This window comes from Lampetra fluviatilis, chromosome 14 (assembly GCF_964198595.1).
Source record: "Lampetra fluviatilis chromosome 14, kcLamFluv1.1, whole genome shotgun sequence".
In the NCBI taxonomy this organism is placed as follows: Eukaryota; Metazoa; Chordata; class Hyperoartia; order Petromyzontiformes; family Petromyzontidae; genus Lampetra; species Lampetra fluviatilis.
This window is the reverse complement of record NC_136288.1, coordinates 10,031,348-10,046,466: the sequence shown is the minus strand read 5'-3', so window position 1 is coordinate 10,046,466 and position 15,119 is coordinate 10,031,348. Positions and strand designations below refer to the sequence as shown.

General features: G+C 53.4%; 1 protein-coding gene across 1 annotated transcript in view; it reads right to left on the bottom strand.

Annotated features, from left to right (window-relative positions):
• The window catches only part of LOC144935859 (sodium-dependent lysophosphatidylcholine symporter 1-B-like), a 114,441-nt gene extending 102,811 nt beyond the window's left edge, over positions 1–11,630 (bottom strand). The window contains exon 1 of the mRNA XM_078862686.1: positions 11,013–11,630. Within this exon, the coding sequence (XP_078718812.1) occupies positions 11,013–11,219 (207 nt within the window). The 5' untranslated portion in view covers positions 11,220–11,630. The remainder of the gene's footprint in view (positions 1–11,012) is intronic.
• Positions 11,631–15,119: the final 3,489 nt, after the last annotated feature.

Sequence of the window (15,119 nt, the reverse complement as noted above, 5' to 3'; positions counted from 1 at the left end):
TACCCTACCCGATACCCGGCTACCCGTTCCCGGCCGGGTATGGGTACGGGTACCCGTTTGCGACCCTGGTGCGACCGGGTACGGGTAGGCCGTGAGTCACTGGTGAGTCACCGTTTGTCACTCATTTCCCAACGTCTTGTCTCTTCTCACAATTCAAGTTCCTAGAATCAACCCACCCGTGCCTGCAACATGGCTTCATCCCAGAGGTCGCAATCGGGTACCCGTACCCTACCCGTTACCCGGCCGGGTATGGGTAGCCGGGTATCGGGTAGGGTATGGGTACCGTTTGCGACTCTGGTGCGGCCGGGTACGGGTACTGGTAAGGAATCAAAACTCGTTTGCGACCTCTGGGCCACGGCTATGGCTGCAGGGTTTTGGTAGTACATGTTGTTTGTCGTTTATTGCGAAAATCCCGTCACAGTTCCTATGCTCACTGTTTCATTTCTTTATTTTGGTGATTTCGAAAAGTTTACTGGTTTGGCCACGTTTTGTTTGTTGTAGTACGGAGTTAGACTGATGGCCTTAATCTAAGTTGTCTTGTGGTTGTTGTTGTTTGACTTGCATCCCACTGGGATTTGTGCACACAGCGTTGGTGTACGGTGTTCATTCTTCAATATTTTGCTGTTTTTTCATGGATTTTCTGCTTGCACTCAGTCACATATTCACTTTAAGATGTTTTCTTGTTCATGTTTTTGTTTGTTGCGGTTGCACCCGATTCAAGAGCCGAATGGCTCACAGGGCTACACCTAACACATGAACTTGAACTTGAAAGGAGGCACGTGGAGACGGGGCACTCGCTGCACCTGCCCCAGCGTGCGTGGGCAGCCTCGCCTGGGCGGTGGTGGGGCGATGATGCGTGGAGATATCGCTACAAAGGCAGCTGATTAACACCCAACTCACCTCAGCTTACCCCACTCACCCCACCTCATCTCACTCCACCTCATCTCACTCCACGTCACGGTGAAGGGGCAGCGAGCGGCTGTACCAGGGGAGTGTTCACCAGCTCACGGTGACTCGGAGATGTTCACCACCTCGCCTGGTATGCAGGTCGTCAGTACGATCCCGACCCTAACGCCTGCTGTATATTTGGAGTGTGCGTGTCTCTCTCTCTCTGTCTCCGTGTTCGCGTGGATTGTTCTCCGAGTCCTCTGGTTTTTCCATGCACATTTACAATCAACATCGCGTGCTTAGAGGATTTGGCTGCTATACATTCCGCGCGATAAGCCACTTCTCGTTGAGCTAACATTTGTGATAGCCACGTCACCTGGAACATTTTAATCGTAAACCATTCTCAACAGCAATCAAACGCGGGCACCTCTTGTCCGCAAACGCGACGATACGAGGAGAGAATTCGCCCTTCGTGGAATTCCTCAACAGAGAAATCGTTTCGAAGGCATTCAAACCATCCCCTTGTTTACACCCCGGCAATTCCCGCCTGTCTCTGCTGCAAATCATCGCTCGTGCAACGCGGCACCCAAGAATCCTCTGCGCGTGCCAGCCGCGCTGCTCAGTGCGTGTTGCAGCAGCAGGGGCTGGGTGTGCGAGAGAGCGAACGCTAACATCGACTGCCACCCTTTGAAAGCTCATTCCTTAACAGCCGATTTGTGTGTGTGGTCGTTTCTTGTCCTTCCCCTGCACCGCCCGATGAGCACGGTTGGCTACGTACGGAGCGAAAGAAGTTCAGCATACGTACGAACTAGCGGCAGATCGAGCGAAAAAACAATCATCAGCGTCCTTGTAGAGAATAAACCGTGAGCCGTAAATACCCCCCCCCCCCAAAAAATCTGTACTGTGGACAGATATCTACTCCTCCAGCACATATCTGTTCCTCCACGTAAAAAAACACGCGTTTAAAAAAAAACCACTTCCTTGCCTATAAGAAGGGTCATCGCCTAGAACGTCTGACCGATTGAGCAGCGTCGCTTCAAGGAGACCTCTCCTCGCGAGGCACCGAATGTCGGGACTGGCCCAGCGGTTTTCCTGCGCTGCACAAATGCTGCTGAAATGATCCACTCGCAGAAGGCCGCGTGGCTCGTAGAGATGAATGCAGGATGACTGTCGCTTTGTATTTGTTTCAATTTAATGCGATGAGACATCAACGTGACGGGAGGCGAGTTGCCTGCTCGTCTGCTCTGGAGGAGATCTCTGATTCCTGCCCGAGCTGCGCTGCGCTCTCTCGCGAGGACGCCACAAGCGTCGTGAGCTCGCCAATCTCCCAGCCCCGTGCCCAGAGTCCATCACCCGGGGCCGGGGTGCGGCTGAGGATGCGGATGGGTGCCCTCATTCCAGCGTGACCGCGATCTTTACACGACTGCGTTTTATTTGTTATTTTAAACTGAGCAGTAGACGGCGGTGCAGCGAGTACGTTGCCGGTGTTCTCACGACACAAGCACTCGTCATCAGGTGGGACAACCGCAGCGAGAAACAGCTGCTGAAGTCGGCGAGAAATCTGTCGTGGCACGAGGTTATAGAGGCATCGGCAGTAGGGGGGGGAGAAGGGGGGGGAGCGGGGCAGAAAGTGAACTCCGCAGCACCCCCCCCTTCTCTCTCCCCCCCCCTGCAGACGATCTCTCCACAGCGCTGCAGGTGTTCGCTTAAGGCACTCTTCGTCTTCTTCGTCTTCACCTTCGTCTTGTTCCTGTTGTTGTCGTACGGCCGCCGATGCAGACGCACAGCACCGACGACAATTGCACATCGAGGCGGTGAAGCGCAGTCAAAGGCGTCAGCTGCGACGTCTCCTGCTCCGTCGTGTCTGTGGATCGGGGCACTGCGCGTTACCGGTCTCTGTTCTGGGTGACCGCGGGCGCAGGCTACTGGAGAGTTTAAAAAAAAAAATTTCCATTCGTGCATCTACCGCCGCCACGGTTTAGGGCGGACCACGAGCTTCGTGGAACGTCAAACCCCAGGAAATCTTCAATAAATAAACAATAAACGCGGTGGGCAAACATTGCACAGAAACCCCCGAGTGAGTGTTCGAGACTCGGCGATGCGCTTGCACAGACAATGAATGTCAATTATTAACAAGTCCTCTTAGCCCAGGGGATTATTTGGCACCAAGGCAAATCTACCGGGAATGCCAGTTATTTGTGAGAAAAAAAAATATTCTAACCGCTTGGCGTTTACCCAGCCAGGTGGCTCAGCGTTGGAGCGAGCGGCTCCCCATCTGAAGCGCACGAGTTCAACTCCTGTGCGGGGGGGGGGGGGTTCTCTTCGGCCCATCGTCCCGATAACGCGTGGACTTCTTTGTCACGCGAACTCCGCCTGCGATCTACGAGACGGATGAGGAGGATGTAGCCGCGTAGCGACAGAGGCCAGAGCGCCGCGAGTGTGCGGTCAGAGCTCACGGGCTGCAGCGTGGCACGCACGGCGTGATGCGTGGCACGCGTGACGATTATCTGAACCGGTCCTGGGCCTCCCCTGGGTCGACTCAGCCTCAAATGAGTACCGGGTGCGGTGTGTGAGCATCGCCACTGGGGAGACAAAGGCGGTTGGGCGTGGTGCTGGCTACCCACCCTCTCGTGTATACCATTTCGGCCTTCATAGGTGCTCGCTAACAGCACTTGCCCTTACAGTCTGTTGAGGCTATACGGGGGATCTTTGTCTTTGTGTTTGTATGTTGAACTTCTTTCGCACCGTACGTCGTCAACCGTGCAAGTCAGAGATGCGGGTGTTTTCCGTCCTCGGCGGCCCCGCTGTGAAACGACCCCCCCCCCCCCCCCCCACATGGCCTACGAGTTTGAGATCGGACATCGGGGACGCGACGGCAATGGCTCATGCACGGCTCGGTGAGTGACGGGGCCGACCAGAGCTGAATCCCACTCGGAGCTGATTGGATCCGATCCGATTCGATCTCAGATCCAGTTTGCCCGGGGGCCAAATCCGATTCCGATTGGCTCCTCGGGCTCAGATTTTAATCATGGCCTGATAGAAATATTGCGCTGTGCTAGGATTGATAAAACAAAAACACAGAAGTAGGAATATTCCTGCTGCTACCTTGGTTAGACGAGCATTCAAGCTACTGGTTACTTGCGCTTGATCATTAAACTTTGATTTTGTAACTGACGCGACACTCAATGCTCTGTAACGAACATTGATTAATTATAAAACGAAAGCTACAACTACTTTTTTTTATTTTACCAGGTTAAAGGCCCACTGGACTGCGTAGTTCTTTTTGAGAAGCCACCTGGCGATCACAAATGAGAGCTCAACGAAGTGGCTCATCGCGTGGACATTTATACGAGCAGCCAAACACTCTAAACGCGCGACGTTCATTCTAAATGTGGAGGGGAAAACTGGAGGACTCGGAGAAAAATCAACGCGATCACGGGTAGAGAGACACGCAAACTCCAAATATACAGCAGGCGTCAGGGTCGGGATCGAACCCACGCCCTCCTGCACACCAGGCGAGGTAGTTAACATCTCGCACTCGGCTACCGACAGATGCAAAATCCACGCGCGGCCAGAATGCTGCTGCCTGGGTTGTGGTCACACACGCCGGTGTCCTCAAAGGGTCTTTCGCGCGACTCGTGTGTCCCAGAAGGTCGTGGGCTATCAAGAGTTTGTTTGAGACACTGAGCATTGGCGATGGGACTCAACGCGCTCCATTCCTTGTGGTCGCACAGAATCCGATGCTGCCGGATGTCCGGCACAGAAGCCTGGCGAATTCTGCAGAAACCGCGAGATGTCGGTTTAGTTTGTTGTTTATTTTTGCTAGACCTTGGGAGAAATGGGGGCGGGGGGGGTTGTTTTCCGCCAGTGCCTAAATGAGGCTCAATATTTACTACTCCTCGGCCTCTTAAGATTCATCAGATAGTGAACGGCACGTGCATTGACTTGAAAGTTGTGTGCAGGGTTAACGGTTAACAGAGCGATGATTGTACCCCCAATGTGGGTCATGCTGGGCGATCAGCTCCTCCAGGTAAAAACTAAAACTATTTTTTTCATCTTCTTGGTTCTTTCGGTAAAGTCACGTAGAAGGAAAATAATAAAACAATAAAAATAAACATCTTTTATTATGTTTTATTTTTATTATTTTATTATTTTCCTTCTACGTGACTTTACCAAAAGATCGTAATTTTGGAGCTTTCGTGACTGCAGGAATTATTCTTAATTTTACCAAAAGAACCAAGAAGATGAACCCCTGCAGTCACGAAAGCTTTAAATCGAAATATTTTTTTAAAATTTAAACTTGATTTGGAGCTTTCGTGACTGCAGGAATTCGTTTTGGACCCAACCTACATACATCACAGCTAAAATTACTGCATCAAGTGAGCTGTGACGGTCCCACCTGATGACGGAGACTTGTGTTGCCTCCGAAACGTCGTGATTTATTATTTTATTTTATTTCCATTACTACTTTGATTAACTTTTAATTTTATTTTTTACCTACGTGACTTTACCGAAAAAAACCTAAGAGTATGCATACGTCATGATTCACCAATGACTGACGCACGTACGATACGCCACACGTTAATACATCACCTCTCGTACCACACAATGGGAAATTGCCACGTAACGTCTCAGCCCCCAGGAAATAAACTAGAACACAACGACGTCTTATTTGAGCAGATAAGGAAGGTTCCACTGAGCCGTGTAGCCCGTTTGCAGAAGCGACCTGGTCACAACGAATGGCAGCTCAACGAATTGGCGGCTTATCACATGGACACGTATAGCAGCGGCCACGTACTCAATACGCATGTTGACGTTGATTGTAAAATGTGGAGGAAAAATCGGAGGACCCGGAGACAAATCCACGCAACCACGGGGAGAGAGAGAGACACCGCAAACTACAAATATACAGCAGCAGGCGTCAGGGTCGGGATCTAAACCACAACCTCCTGCATACCAGGCGAGGTAGTTAACATCTCGCCACCGTGACACCCCAAATGTAATTTTACGATTATGCCACTTCTGTAGAATCTAACATCATTGACCATTTTGCCTCTCCCGCCCATACGCACTGATTGTGTTGCACGGTGCACTGTGATTCGTAGACATTTTGCTGTTCAATTATTATGTCGGCCATCATTGCCCAGTTCACAGTGTTGGGCCTTATGGACAGACTGGTCCCTGCCACGGTAATGTGGAATTCACAGAAACACAGTCACCATTGCGTCACGCGCGCTCCAGCAGAAGATGCTGACGTCTGCACGTGTAGACACACGCGTACACGTGTGTGTGTGTGTACACGCACAGGTGACGATTATCTAAACAGGTCCTGGGCCTTTCCTAGGTCGACTCAGCCTCAAATAAGTACCTGGTGCGGCGTGAAGTAAACATCGCCACCCACCCCCTCGTGTGCCACAGTGCCGGTCTTCAAAGGTGCTGCTCGCTCACACCACTTGTCCCAACAGTCTGTTGAGGCTACACGGGTGATCTTTGTCTTTGCACACGCACAGCCAAGCATACGCCCAGGCGATGTGTCTATATACATACACGATACATCTTCTTGGTTCTTTCGTTAAAGTCACGTAGAAGGGAAATAATAAAATAATAAAAATACAACGTAATAAAATAATTCTCACGACGTTTCGGCCACAACGCAAGCAGCCGTCCTCAGGTGAAGACCAGGTCTGTCGGGGAGACAGCGTCTGAATGAAACACCACCACGCTTGGAGCGTATATTTAAGCTGGGTTGGAGGGGGAACAGCGCCTTGCGTTGTGGCCGAAACGTCGTGAGAATTATTTTATTATGTTTTATTGTTATTATTTTATTATTTCCCTTCTACGTGACTTTACCGAAAGAACCAAGAAGATGAATCCCTGCAGTCACGAAAGCTTTAAATCGAAATTTATACACGATACACTGAACTTCTTTCGCACCGTACGTAGCCAACCGCGCTAATCGGGTGCGGGGAAAAGGACAACAAACTAAGCACGAAAAGGAGTCACTGTGTCAAAACGAATGGTGCAGCTGCCGCAGGCGCTGTCTGCCGTCGAGTCATCCCGCCCGACCGGTCTCGACCCAGGGCCGTGACCCCCAGCGGCCGCGCACTTGGACTCGCTCGCCCCGGGCTACACGCGCTCTTCCCTCTCTCTGCCTCTCCATCTCTCTCTCTGCCTCTCCATCTCTGCCTTTCCATCTCTCTCTGCCTCTCCATCCCTGCCTCTCTCCATCTCTGCCTCTCCATCTCTGCCTCTCTCCATCTCTGCCTCCCCCTCTCTCTCTGCCTCTCTCTCTCTCTCTGCCTCTCCATCCCTGCCTCTCGGCACCCTCGCTCTCATTCCTGGGTCGGCCCCCAGTCATTCGCCGCCTTGGCATCGTCGATGTCCGTAGCACCGGCGCGAATGCTCCCCCAGCGCGTGCTTGCCAGTGAAATGGACAGCAAATAAACTCTTCAGTAGGAGTGGTGGTGGTGGTGCGATCGTGGTCACCCAGAACAGAGACCAGTACCATGCCGCAGCTGACGCCTTCATCTGGGCCTCACCGCCTCAATGTGAAATTCTAGCGGGCGCTCTGCATCTGCATCGATGTCCGTACAACAAGAAGACGAAGAAGAAGACGATCGCGCCTGAGTGCCCTAAGAAAACACCGGCGACCTACTTGCTGCACCGCCGTCTACTGCTCAGCCACTGCTCCTTGTTGTTACCTGGCTCGATCACCTGCACGGTGCTCTGCATCGACACCATCGGGCGTACGGCAGCAAGAAGACGAAGCACGTCTTGACCACCGCTCAACCTTCACCCCCCCCCCCCTCTCTCTCCAGCACCTCCAGGGGTTCGGCCTGGCCTCTGTCGCCAACACTGTGCAGGTGGCAATGTCCAACACTGTGCAGGTGGCAATGTCCAACACTGTGCAGGTGGCAATGTCCAACCCTGTGCAGGTGGCAATGTCCAACACTGAGCAGGTGGCAATGCCCAACACTGTGCAGGTGGCAATGTCCAACACTGTGCAGGTGGCAATGTCCAACACTGTGCAGGTAGCAATGTCCAACACTGTGCAGGTGGCAATGTCCAACACTGTGCAGGTGGCAATGTCCAACACTGAGCAGGTGGCAATGTCCAACACTGAGCAGGTGGCAATGTCCAACACTGTGCAGGTGGCAATGTCCAACACTGTGCAGGTGGCAATGTCCAACACTGTGCAGGTGGTAATGTTCAACACTGAGCAGGTGGCAATGTCCAACACTTAGCAGGTGGCAATGTTCAACACTGTGCAGGTGGCAATGTCCAACACTGTGCAGGTGGCAATGTTGAACACTGAGCAGGTGGCAATGTCCAACACTGTGCAGGTGGTAATGTCCAACACTGAGCAGGTGGCAATGTTCAACACTGAGCAGGTGGCAATGCCCAGCACTGAGCAGGTGGCAATGTCCAACACTGAGCAGGTGGTAATGTCCAACACTGAGCAGGTGGCAATGTCCAACACTGAGCAGGTGGTAATGTCCAACACTGAGCAAGTGGCAATGTCCAACACTGTGCAGGTGGCAATGTCCAACACTGAGCAGGTGGCAATGTCCAACACTGAGCAGGTGGTAATGTTCAACACTGAGCAGGTGGCAATGTCCAGCACTGAGCAGGTGGTAATGTCCAACACTGTGCAGGTGGCAATGTCCAACACTGTGCAGGTGGCAATGTTCAACACTGTGCAGGTGGCAATGTCCAACACTGTGCAGGTGGCAATGTCCAACACTGAGCAGGTGGCAATGTCCAACACTGAGCAGGTGGCAATGTTCAACACTGTGCAGGTGGCAATGTCCAACACTGTGCAGGTGGCAATGTCCAACACTGTGCAGGTGGCAATGTCCAACACTGCAGGTGGCAATGTCCAGCACTGAGCAGGTGGTAATGTCCAACACTGTGCAGGTGGCAATGTCCAACACTGCAGGTGGCAATGTCCAACACTGTGCAGGTGGCAATGTCCAGCACTGAGCAGGTGGCAATGTCCAACACTGTGCAGGTGGCAATGTTCAGCACTGCAGGTGGCAATGTCCAGCACTGAGCAGGTGGTAATGTCCAACACTGTGCAGGTGGCAATGTCCAACACTGCAGGTGGCAATGTCCAACACTGTGCAGGTGGCAATGTCCAGCACTGAGCAGGTGGCAATGTCCAACACTGCAGGTGACAATGTCCAACACTGTGCAGGTGGCAATGTTCAGCACTGAGCAGGTGGCAATGTCCAACACTGAGCAGGTGGCAATGTCCAACACTGCAGGTGGCAATGTCCAACACTGTGCAGGTGGCAATGTCCAACACTGCAGGTGGCAATGTCCAACACTGTGCAGGTGGCAATGTTCAGCACTGAGCAGGTGGCAATGTCCAACATTGTGCAGGTGGCAATGTCCAGCACTGAGCAGGTGGTAATGTCCAACACTGTGCAGGTGGCAATGTTCAGCACTGAGCAGGTGGCAATGTCCAACACTGTGCAGGTGGCAATGTCCAACACTGCAGGTGGCAATGTCCAACACTGTGCAGGTGGCAATGTTCAGCACTGAGCAGGTGGCAATGTCCAACGCTGTGCAGGTGGCAATGTCCAGCACTGAGCAGGTGGTAATGTCCAACACTGAGCAGGTGGCAATGTCCAACACTGTGCAGGTGGCAATGTTCAGCACTGAGCAGGTGGTAATGTCCAACACTGAGCAGGTGGCAATGTCCAACACTGAGCAGGTGGCAATGTCCAGCACTGAGCAGGTGGTAATGTCCAACACTGTGCAGGTGGCAATGTCCAACACTGTGCAGGTGGCAATGTTCAGCACTGAGCAGGTGGTAATGTCCAACACTGAGCAGGTGGCAATGTCCAACACTGAGCAGGTGGCAATGTCCAGCACTGAGCAGGTGGCAATGTCCGACACGTCCAGATCTCGGTGCGAGCCATTCCTGCCATCCAAGGGCAAATCACACCACGTGGCAACCCTGCACTGATACTAATTAATCATTGAGGCATCGGTAATCATCTCCCCGTCTACAGCCCTGAGCCAGTGGTGAAAGTTCCGTATTCCGACGGCCATGGACAAGTTCATCCACAGGACAACTTCCCCACAAGGTGGTATCTATTTTTATAACTTTATCAGACCCCAGTGAGAGAGAGAGAGCGAGATGATGGATGGGTCGAATCAACACCCGGCCAGGATTTGAACGACCGCTCGTCTGCCGAGCCACCTGGCCGCACGATACGCGCGGGTTTCGTTTACGTCGCGATCACGGCCAGCGGAGTCCGAACCGAGGTGCCGGGAGGTCGTTCCGCCGTTCCCCGACACAACCACAACGTGCAGCGTCGAGCCGCGGGAGCGAGGGGCAGAGTGGGGGGCAGGCAGAGTGGGGGGCAGGCAGAGTGGGGGGCAGGCAGAGTGGAGGGCACGCGGAGTGGGGGGGCACACGGAGTCGGGGGCAGGCAGAGTGGGAGGCAGGCAGAGTGGGGGGCAGGCAGAGTGGGGGGCAGGCAGAGTGGGGGGCACGCGGAGTGGGGGGGCACACGGAGTCGGGGGCAGGCAGAGTGGGAGGCAGGCAGAGTGGAGGGCACGCGGAGTGGGGGGCACGCGGAGTGGGGGGCACTCACTAGCAGACACACTCACCACACGCTACTGGTGTCTAACTGGGAGCGATTGTCCCAGCGGTCTCGCGAAGTTCGCACGGATTGGCAGTGAGCCTCACCTGCACGGCTCTTGTCTGTCTCACTTGCTGCACGGGCTGACTCTCTCTGTCTCTCTCTCTCACTCTGTCTCACCTGCTGCGCTGTTTCTCTGTCTCTCTGTCTCTGTCTCACCTGCTGCGCTGTCTCTCTGTCTCTCTGTCTCTGTCTCACCTGCTGCGCTGTCTCTCTGTCTCTCTGTCTCTCTCACCTGCTGCGCTGTCTCTCTGTCTCTCTGTCTCTCTCACCTGCTGCGCTGTCTCTCTGTCTCTGTCTCACCTGCTGCGCTGTCTCTCTGTCTCTCTGTCTCTGTCTCACCTGCTGCGCTGTCTCTCTGTCTCTGTCTCACCTGCTGCGCTGTCTCTCTGTCTCTCTCACTTTGTCTCGCCTGCTGCGCGGGATGTCTCTCTCACCTGCTGCGCTGTCTCTCTCTCTCTCACTCACCTGCTGTGCGGGGTGTCTTAGTGAGGCTCCGCGCAGCCTCGCGTCCCCGCCGTTCTGCTGCAGCTGCTGCTGCAGCTGCTGCTGCTGCAGCTGCTGCTGCTGCTGCTGGTGCTGCTGCTGCTGGTGCTGCTGGTGCTGCTGCTGCTGCTGGTGCTGCTGCTGCTGCTGCTGGTGCTGCTGCTGGTGCTGCTGCTGCTGCTGCTGCATGTCGCCTGCCGCTGTCCCCCCCGGCTCTCCCGCAGTCCCCGTCGCGTGGCTCGCGGGAGCCGCCACGGTGGCGTCAGGGGCCCCCAGAGTCGTCTTGGGAGATCACGCGGCTCGCAGCTGCTGCTGCAGATGCTGGTGCTGCTGCTGCTGCTGGTGCAGCTGGTTCTGCTGCAGGCTGCTGCTGGTGCGGCTGCTGCTGCTGCTGTTGCTGATGCAGCTGCTGCGGCTGCTGCAGGTGCTGCTGCTGCTGCTGCGGCTGCGGCAGGAGAGCAGGAGGAAGAGGAGGAGGATGAATGGCGAGGAGACCGCCTCATCTCACGTCGCCAGCGAGGCGCGGTGACAGCTCTCCGATGGCAGTCGTCGATTGCCGAGGCGAGGGAGGAGGGCGCATCGCGGAGGAGCTCAACACCCCACCCCCCAACTCCCTCCCCTCTCTCCCTCCCCTCCCCTCTCCCTCCCCTCTCCCTCCGCTCTCTCCCCGCTCTCTCCACGCTCTCTCTCCTCCCTCCCCCCTCTCTCCCCCCTCTCTCGCTTCGCTCTCTCGCGGCACCTGGGGGGCGAGGCGCGACTCTGCTGCGGTGGCTGTCACTCAGCCACCGCCCGCGGCGCGAGGGACGAAGGCAGCGCACGGGCGAACGAGCAGCGCTCTGGGGGGCCGTGGGGGGGGGGGGGGGGTTCATGGGGTGGGGGGGGGTACACCGGGGGTGGGGGGCTCCAGCGGGGTGGGTCGGGGGGGGGGCTCTCCCTCCCCTTCTCTCCGTGTGGCGTCTCCAGCTCCGCGCTGCTCATTGGCCGCTCTGCATCGATGTGATGAGCGGCAGCAGCAGCGTGAACACGTGGGGGGGGGGGGGTGAGCTCTGTGACCACGCTGGGGAAGTATGCTCGGCTTGCTCCGATCCCTGCGTGCACAAATCACGGCGAGGAGCGGTAACCAGCAGCAGCAGCAGCAGGCATCGGTGGTTGTGGTGGTGCGAGTGGACGAGTCGAGGGTGGACGAGTCAAGGGTCGAGTCGTGGGAGTGGTGCGCCCCCTGTTGGTCTCGCTTGGATGCGCGTCGCTGCTGTGTGGCGAGGCGAAAGGAAGATTTTCCCTCCCTCTTTTTTTAACGATCAGAAGATGCTCGGTGTAGTCGGCACTTTGCTTCGTTCATCATTTCGTTTTTTTCGTGTTTTTTTTTTCAGTGCTTTTCTTTATGTACCCCCCCTCCCCTGTTTAAATGAAATATTTCACGAAAGATTTCACGCTCTGCTCTCCTCCTTCTTACCCCTTCCCTCTCTCTCTACCCCCTCTCCCTACCCCCTTCTCTTTTTTTAAATATGTTTTTTATGATAGAATATAGTATTGTCATCAGTATGACATACGTATACCAAGTTTGCAGTCGATACCACATTAGGAAGTGGGTTAAAATTGAGTTACAAGATTTTAGGATACAACGACAACAACAATAGACAGAGTGAGTTAAATAAAAGCGTGTCTCTCCCTACTCTATGTCTATGTTCTCCCTGTTTTCTATGTAATTTTTATTTTTGTACTACAAGTCTCTCTCTCGTGGGGGAGCGGTGGTGGAGCGGTTAGCGCTTCGCTGCTCGACAAACACCGGCCACCCGAGTTCGATTCCCGCCCACGTCACCGACGCTGGTGAGGATTGTCTGAATAGTTCCTGGGACCCCCCCCCCCCCCCGAGGTGCTGGCCACCCACTCTCTCGTGCGCCGTGCCGGCCTTCATAGGTGCTGCTCGCTAACAGCACTTGCCCCAACAGTCTGTGAAGGTTTACACTATGAGACATCTCCTTTACCAGTGGCAAAATATAGTAATAGGTTTTTACCCTTTCAACTGGTACAAAAACTGACACCTTTATACAAGGCCTTGTATAAAAACATATCACTATATTTTGCCACTGGTACAGGAGATGTCTCATAGTGTAAATGTTTACCCCGAGCTCTCAATACTCTGATAGTGCGCTGTCTTTGAGTTGTACGCCTTTTGGCGTCATCTGGTCCAACACCAATGGAGACTAGGCTCTAAGAAAAGCTGTCTCGGGTGTGGACCAATCAACTTCAAGGACAGTGCATATCATTATCAGAGTTATTTCTTTTTGTTTGCATTTTGACTGCTTGTGTTGTGGTTATTGCAAACATGATGCCTTGTATAAAGGTGTCAGTTTTTGTACCAGTTGAAAGGGTAAAAACCTATTACTATAGTCTGTGAAGGCTATACGGCGGTATCTTTGTCTTTTGTGAGTGAGTTAGCGTGAGTGGGCGAGGAGTGTCTCTGTGCGTGTGAGCGTCGGTGATCACGTGGGGTCTTTGTGTTTGTCTCTCTCTCTCTCGCCGAGGGTTCGACCTCGTGGGTTCCCTCCCGCCTGCACGGCTACAGCTGAAGAACGCCACCAGTTGGAAATCGCCACGCGGCGGAGCGGAAAGCAACGGCGACTTTTTTCCGCATTTTACCCTCCACGTGGACATTAAGGACGTGACAATTTGTTTTTTCTATTTTTATTTTACGAGGTAATGCCCCACTGAGCTCCGTAGCTTTTTTTTTTTTTCCAGAAGCGACCTGGCTCTCACAAATGATCGCTCAACGGAGGTGGCTTGCCGTCGCTTGGAAATTCACAGCAGCAGACAATCACTCTGAACGCGTGATGTTGATTCTAAATGTGGAGGGGAAACCCGTAGCGACCCGGAGAAAAATCCACGCGACCACGAGAAGAACATTGCAAACAAAAAAACACAGGCATCGGGATCGAACCGACGACCTCCTGCATACCAAGCGAGGTAGTTAACATCTCGCCACCGTGGCACCCATGTTAACATATCCCATCAGCCACACTGAGAGCTATTTTATTCAGCAGCGTTGATTTAAATTTCGATTTAAAGCTTTCGTGACTGCGGGGATTCATCTTCTTGGTTCTTTCGGTAAAGTCACGTAGAAGGGAAGAAATAAAATAATAAAAAGAATAGATAATAAAATAATTCTCACGACGTTTCGGCCACAACGCAAGCAGCCGTCCTCAGGTGGAGAACAGGTCTGTCGAGAAGACAGAGTCTGAATGACAAGCCCCAGGCTTCGAGCGACTATTTAAGCTGGGATGGAGGGGCGAAGAGCGCCTTGACAAGATAATTTGCATATCAAGAGGAATTTAGCATATTTATGGGAAATGCAGATATGCGATTAGTACTACTTGTGAAATGTGTAGGAGGTGGGCGGGGGGTTTCAAAGTCATATGCCCGTGCATAATACACATTTCACAAGTAGTACTAATCGCATATCAGCGTTGATTTAATTTAAAGCAAAACTCTGGGCCGGTTTCGACATTCAATGTCTCAGCAGCTTCGCTTGAACTGCTGTTGAACTGCCAGATGTTTATAGGCGAGGAGGTACCCCCGCTGTGAGTTCACTGTGTCCACTTCGTGTCACCCGGGTCACGACTCTCTGATCAGACACCACGTGGGTCTCACAGGGCCGAGATGTTAACTCCCTCGCCTGGTACACAGGAGGGCGTGGGCTCGATCCCGACCCTGACGCCTGCTGCTGTATATTTGGAGTTTGCGGTGAATCTCTCTACCCGTGGTCGCGTCGATTTGTCTCTGGGTCATCCGGGTTTTCCCTCGACGTTTAGAATCAATGTCACGCGTTTCGAGTATTTGGTTTGTGTAAATGTCTACGTGATAATGATAAGCCACTTCGTTGAGCTATGGTGGATTCTGAAACCGAGCTACATAGCTCAAAGGGACCTTTACCTGGTAAAATAAAATGTTGATAGTTTTTAGTTGAGAGAGGTCACACTTGGGCCCGTGGCGATGGATTTATTGTCTCGTAAATACCCAGACAGGGACGCCTCTTACCCGTATCTGTCACTCCACACACAATACACGAGGATTGTTTGCACACATCCCAAT